Below are 26,799 nucleotides of genomic sequence, written 5' to 3' on the forward strand. Positions count from 1 at the left end.
TCAGCCCTGCCGATGCCGACAGTCTAACAACTGGCCCTACAAGCCCCGTGAATGTATATTTATATAGTTTATACACACACACACACACACATATATATGTGTGTATGTATGTATATAATATATATATGTAATATATAAATATATATATATAATATATATGAATAAATAAATATATATATAAAATATATATATATATATATAAAATGTTTTGGCCAATGATTTCAAAGTGAATTTAGTGAAAAATGTGTCATTCTGCCACACAGTGCCCTTGGCAGGTAGTTCTAGACTGAGGTAGTTCAGCAGAGGCAATTTACTTCTTTGAAAGCCACCAACTACTTCGTGGAGGAAAGTGACTCAACACAGAGCGCCTGTGAGGGAAACGCATGTACCACTCAGCTCTTAAACCTTTATTTTCCACGGTCTGCAGGTGATGCTGGCGGCTCACACGTTGCCTATGACAGACGTTTTCTGACATCCTGGGGGGATCCTAACAGTCCATCAGAGAAAAAGATAGCATTGTTCTAGTAGTGACTGTGGAGTTTAAGGAAGAAGGGACATAAATGCATAGGAAATAAAACTTCATTCGTTCCAGATCAGAAAATAAATTCTCAGGGAATGTGTTAATCATCTCAGATAGACAGGTCAACTAAACAATATTCTTACAAACAGCAAGATTGCTACTGTAGGTGCTTTTACGGGCAGATTTTGTTTCAATTACAGGACTTTTTATAATCAACAAAAGCATTTTCCTGGTAACAAAAACTACATTTGGATAGCTTTTTGTTATACTTGTGAACCACCAAATTTTTTACCATATAGACTAGACTTAAAATGGAAATGCCAATAATACAAGCTAGGGTTACCATGGTCTAACGACTGGGTTACATTCCCTCCCTTCCCCCTCAAATGCAAATACATTAGAGCGTCTCTAAACAAACACTCCTTTAACTGAACAACTATGCTAGTGTAAAGGAAAGCAAACACTGAAAGGTATACCTGTACCCTGGTATATTGGGTTGTTATGTTGATGTCATTAGACCAAAGAGCTTCAGAGGATTAGAAGTTTGTCGGGGGGAAGAGAGGTCGACCAAGTCTAGCAAGCAATTTTTTCCTCAAATTCTTCACAGTAAACCTGCTTTTTGGCTGATGGTATTAACACAGGTACTTTCAACTGAATAGACATTGTTTTAAAAATATTGTGAACACATTACAGTCAATTGTAATAATATTTCAAAACCAAAAATATTTATGTTCTTCATGATATACAGATCCTTCTCTGGACATGGCTGCTGAAAAAAAAAAAAAAAATCTAAAGCTGTTTTCTTTTTTCCCTAAAAACTTCTGTTTGAAACATTTATTTCTTTTCTCCAGCAGGATATAGCTTAATTTGGATAGGAGGCCATCAGCCAGTATATTTCCCAGAAAGTACCAAACAAAATTCAGCTTATCTTAGATAAAACATAGTGTTTATTGAAAATTTTCAAGAGAAAGAAGCAAAATAAATATTTTTATTGTTAAACAAACAACTGACCTGGCAGCGACAAGACTTTTTTTTTTCCAAAATATTCACAATAGGATTATCAGCTCTTCAGATGGTCACTTCACTTCTGCACAGTAAAAATCTTTTAACATTTCAGTAACGAAACTATACATCTACCTGGCAAAACATGCACCAGTCTTTTATAACTATTAACATAGAAGGTTGATTGATAGTTTTATAGAAATACCATGTATTTTTGAAAACCAAATTAAAAAAAAATATATATATATATATATATATATATATATATATCATCATTTGTAAGTTGAAAGTGATAGCCACAAAGGTGCTCCTTCCTTTGTGTGTTGTCAGGACGGTTCCATATTTAAACTAATGTGCCAGGGTTACCATGGTCTAATGACTAGGTTACATTCCCTCCCTTCCCCCTCCAATGTAAATACATTAGAGCATCTCTAAACAAACACTCCATTAACTGAACAACTAATAACTCAACATCTAACTAAACTAATGTTATATTTTCTTAGTTTCAGGATCAAAGTAAAGACAATAATTTCTCTCCTCAGCAACTGATATATCCATTTCACATATAATTATTTATAAGATTAAATTATGTTATAACAAGAGTACTTTCCAAGATGACATCTTTCTCTCAACAATTTAATAAACACAGATTATGTTTACCTCCATCTACATGCAACTTCACAGGTAAGTAAGACAAAGCATGTTTTGCATGTAAGATGAAGATCAAAATACAGAAATTTCATCTATGCTTAAAAGGAGTAGCTAAAATAGCTGTATCATAGAATTATGCCAGTAAACTCTACTAGTTTTGCTAGCTTTCAGCAGCCTTTAATTCTTTTCCTAGTAGTTTGATTGAGTTAACTAAATTGAGGCAGTGAAACTGAGAAAATGCTATTTTTTACTGATGACAAGATGTCTACATAAGGACATTTGTTAGCACAGCTTGGCTGGTCAGGAACAAGGGGAAAAGATGAAATAGCCTTGCTAGAAAAGCTTGCAGCATCAGCTATGCCTCTGCTAAAAGATATATATGAAATTTAAAAGTAGACATGACATAAATTTTACAGAACAAAGTGTCACAGACTAGTTATAAACGATTCCAAAAACTTCATGCCTATTTTTCCTTTGTAGAAATTATCAATAATATGATTCTTTATTAAATAAGAACTGTCAGATTATAATGACTTTGAAGGCTTCTAGAACAGGCTCTAAGTTTTCAAGAAAAGAAACAAAACTTATTTCAGTTTCCAGTTCTTGAGAAAACCTAAACCCCACGAAAAAAAAATCCTCTCATGTTCTGAGAATTTTTTTTAAACAGTGGTCCATCAATATACATATATACATATTCTTCTCATGCTATATTTTGAAATTAAGAATTAATACATTTTTCACCTATAACTCTTTCTATTTTGCAAGAATTCAGCCATTAGATACAAAATAAAGACATTACAATTTTTAGTCTTTTTATGTAACGTCAAATTTTCCATAACATTATAGACAATACAGATATATACTAAAGGAACCCAAAATGTATGACTGAAAATGGCAATTGCCTTATTCTATCAGAAGGATTAACTATTTCGGCTAATTATGAAAACAGGAAAAAAGTGCTCAGTGACTCAAATACTCAGAAACCAAAATCATTAAATTTCAAGTACATATTATACTTGATTTATTGGACTTATTATTGTCTACAATAACTTCTGAATCAAAATACCTATTCCACTTTATTAATAGACATCAGATAGTGCAGTACCATCCACAGCCATTTAAGCACATCTTTAATGACATACACTTCAAAATGGAAAAGTAACATCAGGTAGAAGAAAACAGACTTGCAATGTCCCAACAAAATGTTAGTGTAAGATTGGTAAATTTTTTTTTGAAATCAGGATGGTAAATAGAATTAAAATTTGTCAGGTCTGTGGCGGAGTGTTCATTTCTGGACCAAGGAAACCATCAATTTAGAAGAGCAATCTGTAAGATAGCACCACCAACCAAAGGAGCCTGTCACCATTGGATAGCTTTTCTTTCAGCAGTTTACACTGCAGCCCCACCTAAAAAATGAAGATTGACAATTCAGCCTTTCTGCTACAGGTATTCTTTGCCAGTTCTTCAGCGTATAAAATGCTTTTTGTGTTTTTTTTACTCTAGTCCTTTCTGACATCAGTTGGGACCCTTGTGCCCCCAGAGAGGTACAGACAGCATCTCCCATTGTCTCTATCCACTCCCCTGTCCAGAGGGCCATAGCATCACTGATTGCAGCCTTTCATCAGAATTTGACATGATGCTTCTATTATACCCCTGCTGTGCAAACAGAGGAAAGAGGTGACTCTCAGGGCCCTGAGTGCGTGAATGGCCCTTTTTTGTGGTGACAGGCCTCACCTGGGGCCTTTCCCCTCTGCTTGGGGGCTTCACTTCAGCTCCAGTCTGGGCAGGCAGTCCCTGCCCAAGCTGCTTCCGAGGGGTGCCTACTTCCAACCCTACCCTGAATCGGTGCTTAGGTTTCCTGGCTTGCCCTTGGATCTCACTTGTTGCCTTGTCTTCATCTTGTGATTACTGGGCTATCATAGGACCTGTTGCTGTCACCACCCTGCTCTGCTTGTCTACATGGTGGTTGTTGAGACCTCACATTACCTAATTCTTTTCATGAAGTGATTTACATCTGTGTTTTGGGCATGCTATGGCTTCCTGTGCTTGTTCTTAATGAAGAATCTTAATTATAAATATATGTTACAAACCAGGGAGATTGTTTGGAATAAGATTTTCAAAAACTCTCATCTCTAACTTATTTCTGTTCTCATTGAATTTTTTTGTAAAATGTCCATTTACTTCAGAGCTAAATCAGCTAAAAAAGTGGTAAACTAGTTTGTTCTTACCTTGTGGTTTAAAACAAAGTCTCTTGTTCTTGTAAGCTGAGTAGGCTGCTATTGATCCAACAACTAATATTACAAAAGCAGAAATTATAGGAGATGTAACTCCAGCTATTAACCCTGAATCTGTAGGAAAAAGAGAGAGAGTTTTTTCCAGAGTCACTGAAGTAATATGACTTAAGCATATTTCCTACCAAAGTATGTTTTTGCAAAACGTTGAGAATTGTTTGGTGTTACATTGGAATTTAATATACAGCATTAAATAGAAGACTAGCAATTATGTTATATTATAGCTGATGTGAAAATAGTAACTTACAGCATCATTTAGCATACGTACTACTTTTATAATGCTAACATTTTCTTACTACTTAAGATGATCTGAAACAAGTTACAGAATAAATTATTCATTGTACCAGTATTTCCTCCGTGATTGAAATGATGCTCGTCTTCTCCTGGAATAGAGGGTAGAATTTCATCAAGAAATGTTTTGCATTATGTTTTGAGAACAAAGTCTTTACTCAGTAAAACAATTTCATACAAAACGTCAAACTAGGTAGCTAGAGCGGAGCTCTGTGAGAAAGGAGCTGTGATTCTAATCCTGACTGGCAGTTGCTTTGGTAGGAGGAATAACCTTCCATCTATCTGCATCTTCATTAATACTATATTCTAAAAAAAAAAAAAAAAAAAAAGGATAATACTTAGCTATCTACATCAAGCTCATTTTAAAGGACATGGGAGGCCAATACTGTATTCTTTTTATTGCCTGCTGCCAGACAAGCAGAAGATTTATCAGTAATTTAAGTCTGATCATAGGTCTGGTGCATCTACTTTCAGTTCTGAGCAGGAGTCCCTTGCTTTGGGACTATCCTAGCTGAATTCAGAAGGATTAATCCTGTAAGATTCCAGCTTAGCCCTGCAAAGTGCTTAAGGATAGGTTTCAAGTGACTTAGAGCTCTAGGCTCAAAGCTAAGGTTTGTGGAGAAGGAGGACTGATTTAAATAAAAACAGCAGAATCTTGTCCTATTCCTTCAGTGACAAACAGATTTCTGCAAAAGCAAAACCAGATAGCTATGAATTATAATAATCAGAGAGAAGCTACAAGGAGAATTGGCAAACGCTACCTGGTAGTCGTGGTGGTAAAGGCTTCCCATCAACGAGATCTAAGTCATTAAAACCTCCTGCAAGATAAAGATGAGAATTTATATTGCAAAATTATCTGAATATCCTTTCAGCTCCCTTGTCCAATCTCTTTGTAATATTCTAGGGAGAGGTGAGCGACCTTTGGAAATCCACCTGGCGGATGGGTCAGGTATCTTGCACTGAATGGTGACCCATTCAAAGGCACCTGGAAGCTGGAGTACTAAAACCGTCAGCACCTGCAGCCAACCATTCTGAGCATGAAGACATATACTTCTGTCAATGAATTAAATCTGTGCTGTGTTTAGGAGTCAAAAGTGAGGGAAATGTGGAAAAGCCCTGCTTGTTAACTGACCCCACTCTGTGCATCTGTATAGCTACCTGTGGGGTGTGTGGGCTCCAGCTCTTACTAGCACAAATCCATGTATAGTATGGATATGTCAAATCCCAGCTTCTTCTGCAGAAGGGATTCAATGAGTCCCTTCTAGGAAAGACATCAGACGGACCTGTCTGTCCGCAGCTGGCCACTACAATCGTAGTAGAAGTAAAGATGGGATACATGGTGTCAGCTAGGATAGATGTACCACTGCCATGGTACCCAAATGTGTCTCTGGAACCACACTCAAAAGCAATACAGGCTTAAGCTATGCATCTCTCCAGTCCCTCCTGGTTTATGCCCAAGAACCATCTCAGATTCACATCTCAGTATGGACTTTTGCATAGGCTTATCCACAGAATGGGGTCAAATATCAAATTTGGACCTTAGCATTGTTCAGTGAAAGGCAAACCTTTGGCAAACCCTTGGCTCATTCCCAAAATGAAAGGGCAAACAAGATGAGGATTAATCTACTGCTGCTTAGGATTCAACATCCTACATATTGGGCAGAAAAAAAAAAATTTTGGTACCAACACTAAAGCTCAGAAAATCTTTCCAAATACTGGGTCAGAAACAGTGATTACAAAGTGGGGAGGGGGAAGTGATGATTAAAATAATTAATAGAGAAATAAGAGAATAAATTATTCAAAATACCTGATCTGAACAGCTCATCGTGTTAAGATTTTCTTTAAAGAAAGCATTCTTACCAGAATCACTGTGGCTTCCTGGTCGTGGTGGAAGAGGTGGATATAAAGGTTTTCTTGGGATGTCACCTATTGGTAATAGATATTGTTAGATAGTGAAAAACAGAAAACTTAGAGCTGTAAATAAAGAGTATAATAACCTGACATTTTTATAGCTATTGCTATTTTTTTTCCCTAGTAAAGTAAGAGAAGGACCTTGCCATTATTTGAAAAGTCTCTAGCCTGATAGCAACAAATTAATAGGTGTTAAAGCCAGTTAGAGAATGGAAAAGGAAAATTTTCAAAATTAAATAGAAAAGAATCCACAAGAACGTCCAAGAAAAATATTTCATGTATTTCTAGCAAGTGCTAATATTAATTGATGCTGACATCTGGAAAGAACAATATGTTACGGTAGGTGGCAGTGAGGCAGTGATGCAGAGCCAACAGAGCCAGTTGATGCTCTAGGCTGGGTGGGAGGCAAGAGGTTAACTCCGCCACTGACAGGTATTGTTAAAAACTGGAGACTAGTTTCATCTAACTCTTGCTGAATTCATCTACCACATAATGAATTTTCTACTCCTGAACAGTGCAAAATGAACTTAGGCTTCAGCTTTGTTCCTTAGGATTTTGTGCTAGTATTCAGACTCTATTTCTGCCACAGTATTAGGAAAAGATGCACTGGATAGAGAGGGAGATCAGAATACTAGTAATTTACAAACTGCACACACAGTGCTAGAGTAGCAAGGGTAGATTCAGGTCAAGCACTGCCAAAGCTAATGCCCAGGGCCATTGCTCTGCATATATAAAGTAGGCCCCCTCTTCCCATCCTTTCTCCAGCCAGCTCAGTAGCTTATTTAACTGATCACATAATCAAGCAGTGAATTTAGCTTTATTTCCAGCTAACTCAAAGTTAGGTCACAGAAATATTTATCATTTTCCTACGCTCTCCCTAAATCTTTCTTTTGTGTACAATACACTCCAGATACACTTGTATCATGTTTTCCTCTTGTCTAGGTGCTAAATGTAATGCTTCTGTTTGTGACTAACTTTCAGTTCTGTTTCAGCAAAATATTTAAGTATATTCTTAACTTTGAGCCTACTGCAACCAATGGATTTGAGGCAGACTCTTAAAGCTTTACTGAATCAGACTTTTCCCAATTACTGCTATCATAACAGAGAAAAGATTTGTTCTATCACAGAACCCTATGTAATTAACTAAGACCCACTATGACACAAAAGCAGAAAACTACAAATCCCGTTATTCAATTCTACTATGATGCTGCAGTTATTAAATCTTCTCTAAACTGAGCAGGATGTATTCTATGTCATAGCTAGCAAAAAATAATGTCTGAAGAACATATTAACCCCACTATACCATTCATGAATGCCAATTAAAAGCATGAACTGAAAATAAGCTGAAGAAATGGAAGTCAAGGGGAACATCATAGCCATTCTCTGAATCAGCAGGTGAATAAAATCAACATACTAAAGCCATCCTCTAATAGAAGCACAGAGTAAAAATGTTCAGAAGTGGAACAATTAATATGAGCAGGAAGAAGTGACATCATAACATAGGAAATATAAACAAAATTATATTACAGAAGTATAGACTAATATGTCATTCAAACACATGTATCAAATGCCAGAGGGCAATCTGGAAATGCTGAAAGTTCTGGAAATGAGAAGGAACTATATAGATGGTATAATTCTTTAAGACTGAAACATAACTAAAATAGACTGCTGTAACTGGTGTTAGAATTCAGCAGTGCTGTACAACAGGCTGTGAAGTAATATTTCTTCCAGGTAGTGTTGATTCAAGTGGGATTTTATGCTTTGATCCAATACTACCTGCACTTTAATTTACTTCAGTATGCAGGAACCTTTCCAAATTACCTCACATCCTTAATATAGCCACCTCCAAAGACGCTAAAAACGTGGTACAAAAAAATCACAGTTATGGATGTCATATGTCTACACAGCTTAGTGCAATATTGTGAATATGTCCTGGATCAGGTCTGGATGTTATCGTAATACCTGCACGTTGTAGCAGGTTATAAGGGCTTGACTGCCTCAAACCTTAGCTTTATCACATCCATCAATGCTCATCTCTGAACACTGCCTTCCCAGCATTTTGGGGTCAGCACAGGTAAAAATAAGCTCACACCTATCTCTGTTCACACTGTTACCTCTGTTTCCTAATCTTCGGCAGACTCATCTTTGGCAGCTGAAGAGTGCTGGCTACTGCTATAACCAATTCCCTCCATCCTTCTGCCAAGAGCTACTACCCCTGAGACAGCACAGCTCAATAGGCAGTACATCTACTCCCAGCCATGGCCATGGATAAGCTGGCACAGAAATGTAAACCGTGACTGACTTCAGTGTATACGAGAGTGCCAGCCTGCAAACTCCCATGGCGGGCAACCAGGGACAGCCCATACTACCCTCCCTGTATGATAACCCCTGGCAAAGCGACTGCACAGACATGAGCAATAATGCCTCCCACTACTACAACTAAATCCTCTTGCAGTCTTGAAATGTCTTTATGCAAATTGGGTAGACTTAAAAAAAGACTAAGCAAAAAATCTCCCTACCAAAAAAAATATATATTATATCTGAGAAAAGAAAAAAATACTCACCCCCACCAAGAGCATCTCCTAAATGCAGATCATTATCTAAAAATGAAAAGGAAGAAGATGCAGAGAATTAAGTACTGGACAATTCTGGAGGGAAGTGAAATGTTAGTTTTTAATAGAAAGCATAAAAAAATGTTTGACAAGCAACTATTTTTCAGATCGGGCCTGCAAATTCAAAGGAAGTATCCAACTTTTCTTGAAAAGTGTCATAGAATTTAATATTTATCCACAAATAATTGAAAAATTATATCATATTATCCACACAAAACACAAGGGATGCATTCCTGCTTTGAGTAAACAAATTAAATATAAATCTAATACTGGTGTAAAGATCAGTACCTCCTTAATATATGTACAAGATACACTTTAGTTATGTTAAAATATGAAAATATATCTACCTATTTTTAAAATATATTTATTTATTAACACTTTTCTTTTGTGGTTCACGGTACATGCATGTTTGGCTCAGATGTTACTTGCTGAACTGCAAAAACTGAATACCTATTTCAAAAGGAAATACTGTACTGTGAAGTAATAAACCTAATTAAGGAGAGAGAATTGAATGAACTTATTTATGTAAAGGTCATGGAGAGTGGAAAATTTCAGCCTACAAGGGACGATATGTGCATATCTAAGGTTGGGTGACAATTTGTTTTTCTTTAGCTGAGCTATAAAGTTTTTACAAAATACTTCTAAAAATGTGCACGTGCATGTTATGCAATGAATCAGCAGGCTATTACCATTCTCCTGGCACTGTTTATGTGCCTCGCGGTACCTGGAATGGAATTTTCCATTCAACAAACCGTTTGCCACTGAGCTGCAAATGTATAAACAAGAGGGACTCCATCTCCAGGGTGCAGGTGTGGACAGGAGCATGTGGGTGATATTTTAGAGCACGTACGGAACGAAGGTGAGCTCTGAAAAGTCATGGGATAACCTGCAAAAATGCATTACATGGATGCCTTAACTCCGTAGATCCCTTTCCTCGCCATTATAAATGTGGAGCAGTAGAATGAATCAGAGACAAAGGGACAGCAAAATCTACAAAGATTTTTAAAATGTGATCATTGCCACAGAAAATACGAGAGACACTTCACTCAAAATATTTTTTTTAGTCAGAATTCTAGAAACTCAGCAACATATGACTGCAGTGCTAATCCATCCAAATGCATCACCATGCACAAGTTTGCCTTCATGTGTCCTTTCTATCCAGAGGGAGCAGGAAGCTGCTTTTGCACAGTATCTAGTCTCATTCTATATTTAACATTTGTGTAACTAGCCAGAAATGCTTTGATGTCATCAGCAAATTGGCAGAAAAATAATCAAATTCATACTACATGAGTTAGTTTGTTCTTGTCCAGCCAGGTGTTAATCTTGTCTGGGTATGGCCAACAGAGAGCTGCACTTCAAAAATTCCTTTACACGTCAAAGACTAAAACTGTAAGAAGCTGCAAATTGCTAATTGGATTGAATTTATTATCAAGATTAAGAATTCAGGTAAAATGCAGGATTCCGCTCTGGAGGATTGGCGTAGATATGTTAATATTGGTATGAATGAAGTATGAATGGAAATGTCTGTCTGTAAACACTGGGAGAAAGAGCAGATCAAAGGGTTAAAAGAATGCATTAGGAAGGATACTATTCCCAGGAAACTGTTCCCTGCAGTAAAATTGAGGAATGTGTTGTTTATCTCAAAACCAGAAGGCCTATGCTCTGAAAAGACCACAGCACAGATGGCTTGTCGGGAGAAGACAAGCAGAAGACACAGTAAGGCCAGAAGGATGGCCACAAGGTTACGATATATCAGCTACACTGCTGATATTTCCTGTTAGCCCACCCAGAAAACAGACTATAGCATAGTCTATTTCCTCCAAACAAGGAAAAAAAGACAGTGGGCAACAACCTGGCCCAGGGTTCATGGAGGATGAAGTAAGCAAGATTCTGAGGCAAAGGACCACCCCATAATAGCTGATGACTCCTGAAGGATATAAAAGATATATCCATAAACTAGCTTGTCATTTCCAATCAAAAAGAACCACAGAGACATAAGGACTCAGCAGCTGGTATACCTTGCCCTGTGTTGCACACAAGTAATACCGACCAGAGTGCTTGAGCACATGTCTTGGTGCTCGTGAGTATGCAGGTTTGAGTGTATGACTGAATGAAATCTATGAGATGGTAAATGTGAGTTGGTAAAATCAATTTGTTTGGAGATTTTGTAAATAAACATCACTTTCCACTGCCATTAAATTTTCAATTGCATTTTGTTAGACTAATTGGGAGGTACCTTCAGGAAAGCTTCAACACAGACAGGGGAAATAACGCCCAGAGGACGCAGCCTGCACAAAAATTGGCTCCAGCTCTACCAAAATCATATCAGCTAGCCTCATTTCTCAATGATATGGGCTTAATGAGACAGAGAGGCAACCCTGAAGTCAAGATGAAGCATCAGGTAGATGATAAGACATACTTTTGTGTCATCTCTTTGCACATGTTTCCAAACTCTGTAATTGATTTTTGACACTGCTTTTTTATTAGATTTAATTGCTTTTTAATTCCCTTCAATCCTGTTTAGTGCTGAAAGGGATTCCAATGGTCTGAAAAACACGGAGTTCTTCATTCCCAAGAACTGTCCAAGTTGATTCAGGAAAGGTGGATAATCATCTGAGTGCCATATCTCAGAAAGATTTAGAGGTCCCTAAAAATGGAAGTCCTCTCACCTGACTTGAGACAGCTTCACTGCCGACATTGACATCTGAGTTGGCTTCCATAGGTTACCTTTAAAGATGACTTAGGACAGAGTCTTTTAGGGCATGATTCAACTAATCTACTTTAAACGTCTATATTAGGATGAGAATGAAACCACACTTAGGATGATATGAACCGTCCCTATATATACTGATTTCTCTCCCTTGACTTTAAAGGAAGCCCAGCATCTAGCTAGGTGGAGAACAATAGCTTATCAGCAATTACAACAGATGCTTCTAATCTAGGCCAAACAGATTTTGTTTGCAAAATCAAGTGGGAAGGAAGAATGCAACCACTAGAAGATTTACACACATTCACAAAACACTGTCCTGCATGTTCAGAGTGAGCTAGAAAATCATGTGCAAAATGTAACTGTTTTCATGTACCAGAAGACTTACTGCAATGTCTATGAACAAAAAGACTGAAAGTTGTGTGGGCTAATGTTATCTGGCATTTTGTCTGATAGACAGAAATTTCTTTTAGTGTAGCGTAGGTGAAAAATGTGTATGATATCACAAAAGGGTCAGTCATAAGTATGTGTGTGGTTTTGTTCTCGGTTTAGGGGTTTGGGCTTTTTAAGAGTAACAAGTACGTTCATTGAAAACCATCATTTGTCACCCTGAAAACTACAGTTAAAACCATTTGGTTCTCCCTACTGTTCACATCCTTGTTCCTTTCTGATGCAGATCATAGTAGCAATCAATACTAGATAATAGTCAGTAGATGCATTGGGAGAATGAAGCTCAAATTTCTTCTGATTCCTTTTCAAGTCTGTTATCAAACATCACGCATCCCTATGCTAAGAGAAAAGAGATATTACGGGGAAAAAGCAGAAGCTACAGTTATGTATTTTTGTACCTCCCAGGGATTTTAATACAGGCTGGAATAGAATTAAGAGAAACTTCAGGAAATAAAATGCCATCTATGGCCAGTCACTCTCTAAAGCTTAATAGGAAGCAGTAAAGACAGGTAATTGGTAATTGTCGAAAAATTACTTACTTCACAAGACAGCTGGTATTTGCACAAATGATCTCAGCTACTGTACCTAGCAAATATGATCATGCATCTCATGGGAGATAGTTTCTACATACCTGAAATTAGTTATGACCCACTGTCTTTATTACTTACTCAGCACCGGCCTTCTTGTTGGTCTTCTGATCACTGTAGGTTTCCTGGTAATTATGTCCTCTGTGAGACATAATAACATACTAAAAACCAATAAAAGCTTAAAATTTTCCAACTTATCAAAAGAAGGTATCTGCAAATCTGAAGAGCTGCATTCAATAAATCTTCATGCACCGTGTCAGAAACTACAAATGAAGTGATGTGTTTTCATAACCATGACTTTTTTTTGTTTTTTAATTTGCATTTATGCTAGAAACATTGGTTCATTTTAAAAAACAAACAAAATAAAATAGAAAACAGCGTTTTCCAGTCTTATATAAATGATACACGTACATAGCATTTCCCAGTCCCGTATACATTTAAGTGAAGTACTAGGTTTTTCATGTTCCGGTTCTCAAGAAAAAGAGAAAGGCCTTAAGATTTATTACTCTAGAGCAAAATAAAGATAGCAGATGTACTTACCTGGATGATCAAGAGCATCAGCTAAATCAAAATCATGTTGACCTAGCAGAAGGAAACAGAAAATGTCAGTGGGCAAATTTCTGTCACCTCCAGGTCTGAGGGCTCCTGACAAAGCCAGAAAACTGTTTATAGGCAAAAATACAATCCATCCAAATAAGAGCAGGCCAGGAGCAAGTTGTCAGCTGTTATCTCTGCTCCACACAGTCCCAAATGAGCATACAAGATGGGGTTCATTCAATTCAAAGAGGTAATTCATTCAAAAAACACAAAGAGGTTCTGCTCGGTAATGTTACCCATATTCAGCCCATGTTTACATGCGTTTAAAGAACACATTGCCTATTACAGAGCGCAAGAACCATAGCCAGAAGATCACTGAAATTAGCGTTCAGCACGGTACTTACAAATCAGAATCATTTGGTGAGAACTTTTAATATCTGCGTTATTGTTTTAACAGCTCAGCTTCAGAGATCAGCTTTACTGGCATGCCTGCCTTGAGATCACTTGCAATCTGAATCAACAGTTTTTTAAATCTTCCTGCAACATGTGCCAGCACTAAAAGGCATAACGATACCTACACTGATTCAGTTTCCACTGTACCTTAAAAAAATCTGAAAGGAGAGAAGAAAGAAAACACTTTTGTTCCGTTTTACGTGACAATGATGTCATTAAATGTGTCACAGTCGGGAAATTATCATCCTAACCTTCGAAGTTAGTAAGTAAATAAGACTGAAAAATATTTAAATTATATGAACTAAAACATACAACTTTGAACTGAGCAAGCACAATTATTCATTTGAGATTTATTTTCCACTCTCTGCAATCTATCACTTTGCTTTTAATGCACAGCCTTCATATATCACTTCTTTGCAGAATATGTGTCCATTAGCCTTCATTCACACTGAAACTTCACCACGCTTGTGTTTGCATACCACATGAAAGATTAGCCTGCACAAACCTACAAAAAGTCACCAGGTGCCATGGCTTTTATGAGCAGAAATGGTCTATTATGTTCTATCAAGCAAGTCTCTCGAGGTACAACTGTTTATCAGTCTAAGAGGCGCAATATCTAACTCTTTGATAAAGTGTTTTTCTTAGTAAGTCTGGAACACTTCACAGCAAGAAGAATGTCATTGTACAAATGAGGAAACTGAGGAACAGAAAAAGGCTATCGAAGATCCTCCAAGACAAAGGTATCAGGTGTTGTGAATCCCAGTTCAGTGCTCTATTCTCTACAGACACTGTCAGTCTTTATGTGATTCTCAACATTAATTATCATTCTTGAACAATAGCTCTTGTGCGTGTCAAAAGGCTCCTGGAAAGATTAATTAATGCTGGTAAAACACTCTGTGATCCTCAAGTGAGAAACAGCACAGGAGTATAAATTAAAAACATTTTGATTACCATGAAGATTTTCATGTAAGCCTGTGAACTTAATTATAGCTAGTGTTTGACAAAAAAGATACTACACGGCTGGAATGCTAAACAATGGCTTCTAAAACAAAGCTGTCCCTATAAAATGTTATAAGAAACCCACGTTTGGAAAGAAAAAGCACACAACAGCTTAAGACTTTCCGGTTAACGTTATCAGAGTAGGATTTTATTGCTTACCACTTGAGCTTGGAACGTCACCTCTTCCCACTAGCTCCTTCCTGTGACCAGGTCACTCAGCCAACCTGGCTAAGCTCAATAAACTTTGGACTGGCTCCTTAAATGAGTAATATTCTAAGACCCAGACTGGTTCTTCCTTTTATATGAATACATTAAATAAATAAAAAAAAAATTTGACAAATGGCTTCCAGAGGAGATATTCCCTGAGGGCCCCAGCAGCCCTCACAGTCTCTGCCCACCCCCAGCCTCCCTCTGCCTGGCCCCAGCCCTGGTCCCAGCCCGGTCCAGCACAGGGCCATCAGTCACTGCCCCGTGATGCCCTGCCCCTGCTTGGCCGTGGGCCCCTTGGCCACGACCTTGACCCACAGGCACCCGCCCGGCCTGGCCTCAGCCCGGCCCCATCCATGCATCGGTATCCAAAGCCCAGGGCTGTGCCTGAGCTCGGATGCCCTCACCAGGCCTGATCCTGACCCTGACTCAGGCTGGACCTTGGACGTGCCCCACCACCACGGACTTGCTCGATGATCTGGGCTCTCGGCTGACCCCAGCTGCTGTCCCCAGGCCTAGCGTGATAATAAAAGGGTAAAAATGAGTCTGTTGCCATCCCTAATACCTCCTGTTCTTAAGACTTATATGGCCAAATTGTGTTTTTCTGGAGCATTTCTTTACTGTCAGCGACAGTGGGTGTTAAGTTCGGCTGTTATTTGACTGTATAAACCTTTATCGGTGTCCTCAGTCCTGAAGGAAGCTGTCTTATTTAAGCCCTGCTGCAGGATGACTTCAGCAGAGCTCAAATCATTTTTCGTCAGAGTGAGACATCAAAAATAATTTCATAACACCAAGGCCAAACCAGCTCCTTTGCTACAGGTTCCAACATGTAAGAACCAACGATACAAAAAGCAACTACCCAGGTCCTAATGTTATAAAGAGAGCTTGAAATATTCGTCTTGTGAATGAAGACTCTGGAAAATTTCCATCTATAAAATTTCTTTGAAGTTGGGAAAAAGAAAAAAAACAGAAAGAGGAATATAATCAAAAGAGATTATGGAATTCAAACAAGATCACACAGATGCTTCCAATTGAATGAAAGCTAAAGCAAAATAGCAGACTGAAACAGTAACTAACATCTGCCCTTCTCCTGGAAATATCTAGATTTCCATCTTCTGTGATATGCTCTATTATCTAAAGGGTGGAAAAAGACAAGAGGTGTTGTTTTTAGACAGCAAGGGGGAAAGAGACTACAGAAATCTTCAAACAAAAAAGAAGGCTGAAACCTCCCTGCAGAGGTGATTCAGATTGCTGGGTTTTTTGTTTCTTTGTTTGTTTTTTTTTTCTGATGATAAAGGAAATGACAAAAAAACCAGCAACCAACAGAATCACTGATTGGGAGTGAGAAAGGAATTTACATTAAAATTTCTACAACCATGTAAATATAAAACTTGACAGATGGGCAGATTGTATGTGGACATCTGTGTACCAAGGTAAATGATATTTCAATAAACCAAAGAGATTGCTTGGACTTCCATCCTGACTTCCTCAGATAATAACATTAAATAACCTCAAGGAGTAAGATTTTGTGGAGCAGAATTTTAAACGCTCATTACCATTTCTGAGACTGCACCTAGACATTTCAAGAATCTAATTTGGGAGGATAACAGATGCTTAAATAGCTGAACAGCCTAGATTTCATCCACAAAAATGGAAGGTCTAAAAACAATAACATATTAGAGACCGAGAGAGTATTTAGCTCAGTAGGAACTGCAGTCACTCCAGGGAACTCTAAAGACAAATGACAACTGAAATAAATTAGGAAAGCTTCTTCACAGAACAAACAGACTGATAGAAATTCATTTTCCACATAAAAAAGCTTAGTATGGCCTTTTCTTGACCAGCTTCTGTAATAGAAGCAGCTGGAAATACACAGCTGAAAATGAGAATGAAATAAATTTAAACAGGGAGAAAACAGCTTTATTCCTTTGGAATTTCTTTTTTATGTGGACAAAATTATGAACAGATTTAGCTATGCAGGAGGTATTATGTTAGAGTTTTTGCTGTTATTAGTGCTTTGGGCTAGTATGCTATTTCTTGGCATCACTTCTGGCATTTCTTCTGAGAGCATCCGTGTTTTTATGTAGAAATAAAATGCTTGTAATAGTGATTTTTGGTTAGGTGGTCCAGGATTATTCTAAACAAAGAATCTGAGAAAATGCCTATAAGCTCCTGCCTGCCACCACAGAACAGACCTTATTTGCAAATGAGAAAATGCCAGGCTAAGAAAGCAAGCCTTCCAGATGGATATACAGTTGTATCTAGAAATGAGTTGTTTTACTGATGTTTATACTAGCTGTTCAAATACAACAAACTATACTAACAGCAGGACTTTTGCTGGCGCTACCAGGCTTATTTGGGATGTAACTGCCTCCTCTCCACCCAACTCATGTAACCGTGCCAGGAAAAGTTTGAATTGTAGACCGGGCCTCAGTCACTCACCCTACTCTTCTCTGTAACAGCCAAACAGGGGAGAATGGATATATGGAGTATGAGTATGAAATGTAAAAGACTTGTATGAAGCTGAGCACCAAAATACAGTAGCTTAAATTTCAGAGTTACTACATTTATTTTGACAGGCATGATTCTTTCGGATAGGAAATCTGGGATCAAGTTCTACTTTCACTGATATTCATACTCATATTTTCTATTAACTTTTTTAGCATAATGTACTAGACTAGTGGTATAAAATCATTATTAGTTCATTTTCTGTAATGTAGAGATTGTTAGGAGTGCTCTTTGCCACAGAAACTCTGAGCCAGTTGTTAAAATGTTCCCTTGAATATAAGACACATCGTGCTAAGTCACCCTGGAGCTCAGGCCGCCCTTACTCCGCCAAGGCAGTCCCCTGTGAAGTGGTGCCCTCAGGTGTGTGCACACGTAATGTTCACAAACTTCTGTCCATATCAGTTGTCTGAAAATGTAACTCAAACATCCAGTCAATAAAATACACAGAGCAACATCTTTTGCATATGGTTGAATTTTTCACCCAAATATTAAGAGGATCCACCACCCTTTAACTATGCAACTGACTGATCACATGAGGGTCAGGTCCCACCGCTTTTGAGGAGGATTTGTAAGGAAGACGACTAGACTCTGCACATGGATGTTACTGGTTAGAAAAAGCTTCACTGAAGCATGTTGCTGATGCTCAGGAAGTGTCCACGTTAGCCATCAGTGAAACTAGTAACACAGAGCCTTTGAAAACTACTACAGTCGGTCACTCTATTTATTAACTGGTCAGAAGGCCTAATATTCGTAAGAACATACGTAGCAGCTTCGCTATCATTGAGATGTGAGCACTATAGTTCAAGAGGCTTAGGCAACACTAGTAGTCTTTTTAGAATAAACATTTTGCCCAATAGACTAAAATGCTTATAAAGAAGCCAAGAGCTGACAGATCTCACTCTACTTTCCACATTACTATTTAATGAAACACTAAGTTTGGGACTGTTCTGATTCCTTTTTCAATAGTTTATAAATTTCAACTGCGAGTCCCAGGGCCTGCATTGACTTTCTATCTACTTGATCGCTTTTTAAAAGAGTACTTTTTTCTACAAGTGGATTACAGTCACAAAAATACAAGGAGCTTTGAGAGCTAACTTCTACATTTTTCTTGGATATGTTCAGTCTATTTAGGATGAGCAAATCTTATTGTCAATTACTATATCCATCTTATGACTGTAGTCAGAATTTTTCTGACAAAAGACTGCCAAGGAATTCCTTTGCAATTTTTAATCTCAGTTAAGTAGACCTAGTCATGCACTGGATCCATACGGACAAAGCTGGTGGCCATTACAATGATTCACATTTAAATGAGACTGCATAAATATTACCAAATGAGAGTCAGGTTATGGGGCAAATTAAATGAACAACTCAGTTATTTAATATTTATAGTCTAGTGTTAAAAAATGAAGCTACATTAAGAAAATGTCTGTTTATATATATGTATATACACACAGGTATACATGTAGATATGTTTGTATGGATACTTATCTAAGGTATACACATGCGTATGTGTGCGTTAGATAAATTCTGTCCTTTTGCCATTAATATGATTAAATTAATGGACTTTGAGTGTATTCATAGTAGTTGACTGACTGGGATGAGATTACCTTTGTTACAAATAAATTGGAAACCAATTGACTTAGAGATGGGGGCTAGCTTCAAAGGTAAAATAAGTTGATTTTACATTAGAAACAAGAACAAAAAAGGTTTTCTTAAGTGTAACTAAATAAGAATTGTTTTACTCCTGTGAATACAATGAGCTTAAAAGATTATGAAGCTGGCAGAGATAGAGGAAGAAATTAATGACTCACAAATGAGAATAAAAAAATGTCTAAAAAGGAACAGTATGTTACTCAAAGCACTCATAGAATTTCTCTTGTCTCATTTGCTGAAGCAGTAAGATAAGTTATTCTTTGTACAGATCATTTCTGTATATTATACAGTCATGATACATATTTTCCCTAGATTGAGGGGATAGTATATATTCTCCCAAGTATGTGATTCAGAACATGTCTATTTACTGGTTCAACTTCATTCAGGAAGTGATTGTATTTGTTCCAAGGAAATTATTCATATAAGAAAAGTTATGGGTGACCATAAAGGTTTGCACCACAGAGTGGACACTTTGGACAAAATCTCAATGAGGGGGTACTATTTCTTTGATGTAATGCTGTCATGATCCACATTTCCTGCTGAGGTTACTGCAGGGGTTTTTTTTTTTTTTTTTCATATTGTTCTGTAAACAATGATTGCCATTAAAACCCCTTGAGGTAGCAATGAAAAATGAGTGTGCTTTATAATTAAGATCTAAATTCCAGTCCACAGACTACAGTGCATGGACCTGATTATTGGCTTTGCCTATTTTGCTAGGCCATTTTTGTTTATGTTTTGAATTCATGGGAAATGAAAAAGTGTCTCTCCCTTATTCATACTAAAACACTTATTTAAAGTACCTTCAAATAAGGTGTACTAATAAAACAAGGGTAGCAATATTGCTTTAGGTCTGTGCAGCATGTTCTCATCAAAAATTTAAAAAAAAATCTATTTTTAAGCTGTTTGCTTTGCTGTGGACAAATAATAGCTGTTCAAAGGTAGCTATTCTTTATGGTGTGATATGCATTGCATACATAATATAAAACATATATAATTTTCCATATTTTGCTTCAAAGCGAACGCTGAAGAAGCTGACAGAGCTTCTGTAAAGCTGTAAAATTACAGGCAGAGCAAAGGAGTTGTGCTCTTTAATCAAGTAGTACCATATGTCTGTGCATCTTATGGAAGCAGAACACTGAAGCTCAGATCTTCAGCTTTGTGTCAACAAGGAAATGGAGTTCACGCCACAGCATGGATAGGTCAGGCATCACTGTTGTCTGTCCATGCATCAGTCCGAAAGCTCCACAGTGGCTCGTGAAGCTATCAGCCCATTTCAGCCATTTGGTCTGAGGGCATCAGGATTAATCACATTCATGTTACATGAAAACTGTACAAAGAGACCCAAAAGAGAGATCTGTGTTAGTGTTCCTACTGAAAGATGATAGTGTGGCATGAAAAACAGTTGTGTTTGGCTTGCTGAATGACCAGTTGCTGTGTAAGTCCTCGTTGACTAATCCACGCTTTCCCAAGAGCTGGGAATCCACGCTGTCATAGACATAAGAGGGGGCTGCAGATAAAGCGGTGAGGTCAAGGAGATGCCAGGCTTCATTTCTGTTGCTCACAGAGGGTTTTTCAGTGTAGCCATATTTACCTCAAGTACAATAGTAAAATTTGTGCATTATCTTTAGTTCTTCAACAGGCAGGACGAGTAGTATAAACCTCAGTAATGTTGCTCTATAACTAACATCAAGTTACATTTGTATTTCAAATTCCATTGTACAACAATCTTGTGCCCCCTGAAGTCAAAACAGTCCATCTGCATAACAACTTATCTTGGTTCCAAGGAGGTTAACAGTACTGCTAAGTCTGAGTGGATGACCAGGATGTTTTGTACGTTTTCTTTGCCTGCATGTTCAAGATGCAAGATGGCAAAGAGGCAAGGCCTGCATCCTCTTCTCTATTTTATACCATTAAAAATATACTTTCTATAAAACAATAATGCTGGAAAAAGTTTCTGGACGTCAGCAAGCAGGCCTGCTGAGCAACAAAGTCTCTGTTGAGGCTCCTGAGCAGCCTCTCATTTGGACTAAACGAGAAAAGCAATTTGAGTCCCTTTAAAGAGCAGAAAAATCGGAAGCCTCTGCACATACCACTGGAATGCACAGAGAAGCTTCCATGAATAAGCCTGGGCAAATGGTGATAGATGTTTAGTTGGTCTCCATACTTCAAAAGCAGGAGAACTGGAAGAGGACCTGGCAACACCACCTTCAGAAGGAACAGAAATCTTCCTGGCATGCAGAATGACCTATAAATCTAGGTAGGATTTCTGAACTAAGAACTAGCTTTCTTTTTGTTACCATTATGCTCAGGGAACAAAATTGCCTGTACAGTCTTTGTGAGTAGAAATATCTGGCTCATATCTCAATTTCTGCTCCTTGCAGATGATAACCTGCAGTTTTGATACAATACAGACTGTGATCTGGGAGGCTTTGTTGCTATTAACTCATGACTGTTCCCTGTGTGGAGCGTGGGTCTACTTCCTCCACCACCAATGTCATAAGATCTGGTACAAAAAGAGGGACGCCCCCTTATATTGCCGGCTAATATTAGTGCCTACTCTGGCCTTTCTTTTCATTTATTCTGGAGCATGGTTACCTTCTGAAAATATGCTATTGTGATTTGGCTTCTTGAGTAAATCACTCAGAAATTCAAGAATGCAGTGATGACAGGCAAAGCTTATACAATGAAGTTGGAGTGTTACACTTCCACAACCTATTCAATATCTTTCTCTCAGTTGGGGCGTCTTATCTGGCTTCATGAGAAAAAGATATTGCATGGGAATCCAATCCTGGCTTATCATAAATACAGATTAGATATTAGTTACTATTTTCCCTTAACATTCAGAGAGTTCAACCCCTGTTTAGAAGTAGGAAGACTGTCATAGTTAAACAAGGTGATCAAAACAATCTGAATCCCTCTCATACTAACCACAGGGCAAATTGCCACAGAGAGCCATCTTTTTATTAATTTTTAAACTTAAAATAGTTATGACATTTGTTATCTATTTATTACCCTCAGTGGGATAGAAACGGATTAACAATCCCTGATGCAAATCAGGGAAAGATGCAAACGGAAAACAGGTAGCTTGGGCCCTGCTATCAGGTTTGCAAAGCGGTAAGTAAAGTCTGAAAAGTTAACTAGAGAAGCAGAGTAAACACACTGGCTCTTCCTGAGCTCTGATGTTGCAACAGCTCTGCATTTCAACCAGTTCAGGTATGTCTATCAAGCTGCAGTTACACCTTCGGATGACCGTGGTCACATGTTTACAGCTGATAGACACTCTGGTATTGGAGGCGGAATAGTTTTGGGCCCCAGCAACAAGAGGACTCACTGTCAGGTATCCTTCCTGATACCTTGAGTGCTTCGGCACGTACACAGGGACCTCACACAGAGTGACAGAGGACTGGACCTTGGTGGAATGAAAACAGGACTGTGTGTTTCATCTCTCCGTTTCTGTCTTTTAACCTCAGTGAAAACTATGTTTTTCATAAAACTAAATTACACACTTTCTCAAGCACAAACAGGTCTGTAAATTTCTCCCATTATAGTTCCTAGATAATTTTCTGAAAATATAACTAGTTTTGAGTAAAAATCTATGTAAGCCTTAGCTGACAGTGATCCATTGTTTACTGGCTAGCAACAAATGCTACTCCCTTTATCTGAATAGCATATAATACATAATGGAGTAAATTTAATGTAATATCATCCAGAGTTGCACTGTCTTTGTTACTGACTAAACATGTGATCTATCAGTCGGTCTTCAAGAACATGCATACGTAGTTTATGTCTACACTGGGAATTTGGGGAGCATTTCTGAGCAGTCAGATGTGGGTGAGAGTCACAGCTGCATACCACCTCTAAGTAGGAGAGAGACTTCAGTTTGCACTACTTCCCCACTACACATATATATACACAGTGAAACCAGTTGTGTGGCCCAAGTGTGACTTTCAACATGTTTCAAACAGCTGTATGATCTGAATTACTGAGGGAATAGGACCTCAGTTGTATCACAGCACACTTGAAGTAGGAAGTGTAGACAAAGTGAAAGCCAAATTACTACAGGTCAGATGAGCTGCAGTAAATTGACCTTTCGCATTAGAATGGACTTAAGTGAAAGAAGTTTCTATGAAGTTATTTTACCTTCCATTTGATTTGGTCTAAGGGTCACTCAGGCAATCAGTTGTTGCAGCTCAAATTATGAGATAATTCATGTAACTACCTAAGCTTGAAAATAAGACCTACAAGATCACAAATAGAAGTATAGAAGTTTGCAATAAGCATGTAAGTTTCTGAACTATGTTAGGTCTCACTTCTCTTGTGCTGTGTGGTACCTGCTTATGTCACACCCATCAAGTTGAGAAGAGTCCATCAAGTTAGTCTAGCCAACTAAGTGAAGATACTCTAATAAAAACAAAACTCAAGACTGTAAAGGAACTAATATGATCTGGCCTGGCTGTGGTGATACAAACATTTCTAATAGTTATCACAGATGGTTACAGCTTAGATCAGAATTATGGCTACATATAAACGGGCGAACTATGTCATAGACATTCCCATCATAACGACTTAAACCAGCCTTTCACCAGCATCCCTAAGCCTTTCCCATATCATCTCTTGTATAGGAGTAAGAAGTGTTTCCTATGAATGTCTCCTGAAACATGCTAAATATTGAGATAATAAAATTCAGTGGCTGTTGCCTTAGACTAAAAATAATTGATTTTGCTTTTCTAAAATGGATGAAATAATAGTTTCCACAGTCTTAAGATTGTGCCCAAACAGCACAGCAGCATTCAGTAATGACTTCTTTCCCAAAGCAGAGCTTGCACTGGCTCTAAGTTAGCACATGTGCAAAGCAAGAATGGTTAGGTTGACTAGCCGTGTAATTAAACTGATATAACATATGGAAATTGGCTTGCCCACGCTCTGATTATTTGCGTGGAAATATTCAGTATAAGAGACTTCTCCAAAACAAGAAAGTCTGCATGCCTGTAATGAAAGACAGCATGAATCATCACTGTTCAAAACATAATGTGGTACCTGCCATGACAGGTCGTTCTGTTGTTTCTATGCTACATTGCTTGCTAAAGACCTCCAAATAATTCCTCATTTTTTTATATGAAATTATAGTAAGAATTAAGGGCGAGTTTTTAACACTGCCCATCACTGCAAGATCTGCTGAGGACTCCATTTAAAGTGGGGGGAGGAAGAGGGAGGAAAAGCGGTAGCAGCTATTTTGGAACTAGTGGTTAATGACTGATGTCTTCCTGCAGTCAATCACAATTCTAAAATTATTTGCAATAATCATCATGTACAAAAACTAAAATGTTACAAGTCCACTACATAGCACACTCATATGATGACTGTCCTATTTGCTTTGATATCAATAAAAGTTTTACAGAATGTTTTACTAAAAGAAAATTACTCTTCAATTTAGACCAAAGACTCAATGCAAAAGGACTACGTTTTCCCCAACTGCTATTCATTCTTCAAAAAATATGTACAAAATACATTCAGTTCTGCATTAATCCTACATAAAAAAAAAATTATGCCTGTATATGGGTTTTACACATTCAGGAATACAGCTGTCAGGTTAATAAATCAGCCCCGATATTAAAGCATGAGCATCTTTAAACTGCATCAGCAATTGTTTTTACACTGTAACTAGCATGTCTCCAAATACCAATGAGCAAGAAAAGCTCTTAAATCATGAAGTAAGTATTTCACTAAGGATTATCTCGGGAAATTAGAAATTCCCCTGGAAGTTCTTATTTTAAATCTTCCATAAAAAATGTTTAAACTCAAGTCCAAGCTTGTAAATGATTTTAGGGGAGCAACAGAAAAAAGAAAATGAGAAACAATAATAAACAATTTCCAGTTAACATGCCAGCTGTAACTTAACTCAGTCCCACCATTTAATTAATTCTTCAATTTTTCTTGTAGCTATTATGAGTAATCATCCAAAAGATACATATCTCTTCAGAAATAGAAACTGCAGCAGTACTTACCTAAACACTCTTGCTTCCTATGAAACAGTAGCAACAAAAAAAACCCAAGTATTTCTAAATAAACAATTTTTCAGGGGTTGAGTCTTTTTTTTTTCCATTTTTAATAATCACACCCTAGAAATAAATCTTAAAACAATATAATTGTTGCTTACCTCTTACACGGACTAGAAGAAAACCAAGGCACAAAAGAAGAATAGTTCTTAATCTTCCCATGGTCTTCTCTGCAGTGCTCTGACTGCGCTGGTTGTTTTCTCCAAGCAATGACAACAATAAATGTTGCAACCACAGTGCCAAGGTGCAAGGAGGACCCTTTTAATCAGTCGCTCTATCTGAAGAGTTCACTCACCATCACACTCAAGCACTGAGGAACCAGAACAGAGAGAAATCCCTAAAAACCTACTCCTATTTGTTACAGGACAAATAATAAAAGCAGACAACTGCTCTATGGCCAAGCCACGAGTAGCAATGTAGGTGGCTCCCGCCCTCTAAGAAACCTATTTATCAAGCAGGCAGCTAAACGTGGAGGAAAGGGGAACCAGCACCAGCACCCAATGAGAAGAAGGGAGCCAGTGCTCTCTTAATCCACCTCCTTCCCTGAGGGAAAGCCAACCTGTTTTGCATCCTCCCCTACAAAGTAGGGTGTGGTGCTGTACGAGCTAAAATAACTCATCAGAGGAGATAGGTCTAGTCTGAAGCGTACTTGAAAAATCTCTCATATAGTCTGTCCACAAAGAGCTGTCCTCCTGCTTACTTTTTGGAATGGTAATAGAGGAAATCCTGTCAAAGTCTTAATCAGTAACTAAAGCTGATTAGAGAAGTAGAGGACAAGAATATGCTTTGCAGAAACTCGAGGATTGTCTACAGAGGGATAACACAAAATCTAGGATGATAACTCAAAATGTCCATTCTCTACACGGTATGCTTTTACCCCTTCTTTTAAATGAGACAAGCTAAAGGAAAAAAAGCACAGTTACAACTTACCACAGTTGTAGCCCCACCCTTCCTGTGAGCAGAGGTTAGACATTGCTCTCTTTGGCACAGGTGACCTGCTCTATGAGTCTATCGGAGATGAAAGAACCAATTTATAAACTAGAACTACTTGGAAAAGCCACTAACATCCTACAGTATTAATCTTTTGTCTTAAAAATAGAAATATTTTAATTAAAATCTTGAAACATCTGGTAATTTGAGACATTAATCTAAATGCAAGCCAAATACACAATTGATTCAGTGATACAATTTCTTGGCAATAGAAGAATACAATTGCTACATGCAAGCTAAGATGTTTGTATTAGCTGATATAAAAGACACACATTAGTTTTAGCATAACAGAAAAGAGCAAAAAAAAATCTTTTCAATTTATGAAAAACTTAAGATCTGTTTCAGAATCTTCACAAGCGAATACCACATAAGAA

General features: G+C 37.7%; 1 protein-coding gene across 2 annotated transcripts; it reads right to left on the reverse strand.

Moving 5' to 3' along the window:
- Positions 1-1,447: 1,447 nt before the first annotated feature.
- On the reverse strand, positions 1,448-26,443 carry XG (Xg glycoprotein (Xg blood group)). Of its 2 annotated transcripts, XM_009666477.2 has the most exons (10): positions 26,366-26,443; positions 25,537-25,745; positions 13,563-13,604; positions 13,104-13,163; positions 9,231-9,266; positions 6,616-6,681; positions 5,517-5,573; positions 4,809-4,847; positions 4,402-4,521; positions 1,448-3,579 (listed from the first exon to the last, which is right to left on the reverse strand). In XM_009666477.2, the coding sequence occupies exons 2-10, from the start codon at positions 25,595-25,597 to the stop codon at positions 3,563-3,565; spliced, it is 498 nt and encodes a 165-aa protein (XP_009664772.2). In that variant the 5' UTR covers positions 25,598-25,745; positions 26,366-26,443; the 3' UTR covers positions 1,448-3,562. The 2 variants fall into 2 exon arrangements, with proteins under 2 accessions (XP_009664772.2, XP_068778188.1); XM_068922087.1 differs by lacking the exons at positions 13,104-13,163; positions 26,366-26,443 and having other exon boundaries at positions 1,452-3,579; positions 25,537-25,726.
- Positions 26,444-26,799: the final 356 nt, after the last annotated feature.

Source organism: Struthio camelus, chromosome 1 (genome assembly GCF_040807025.1).
Source record: "Struthio camelus isolate bStrCam1 chromosome 1, bStrCam1.hap1, whole genome shotgun sequence".
Taxonomy (NCBI): domain Eukaryota; kingdom Metazoa; phylum Chordata; class Aves; order Struthioniformes; family Struthionidae; genus Struthio; species Struthio camelus.

What these genes read in the sequence shown, in the direction of transcription:
- XG (XM_009666477.2), bottom strand. Translation starts at nt 25,597, where the DNA reads ATGGGAAGATTAAGAACTATTCTTCTTTTGTGCCTTGGTTTTCTTCTA. An exon ending in AACAAGAAGGCCGGTGCTGA is followed by an intron (nt 9,267 to 13,103) that starts GTAAGTAATAAA and finishes TTTCATTTTTAG; the next exon opens with ATAATGATCTGCATTTAGGA. An exon ending in AGGAGATGCTCTTGGTGGGG is followed by an intron (nt 6,682 to 9,230) that starts GTGAGTATTTTT and finishes TATTACCAATAG; the next exon opens with GTGACATCCCAAGAAAACCT.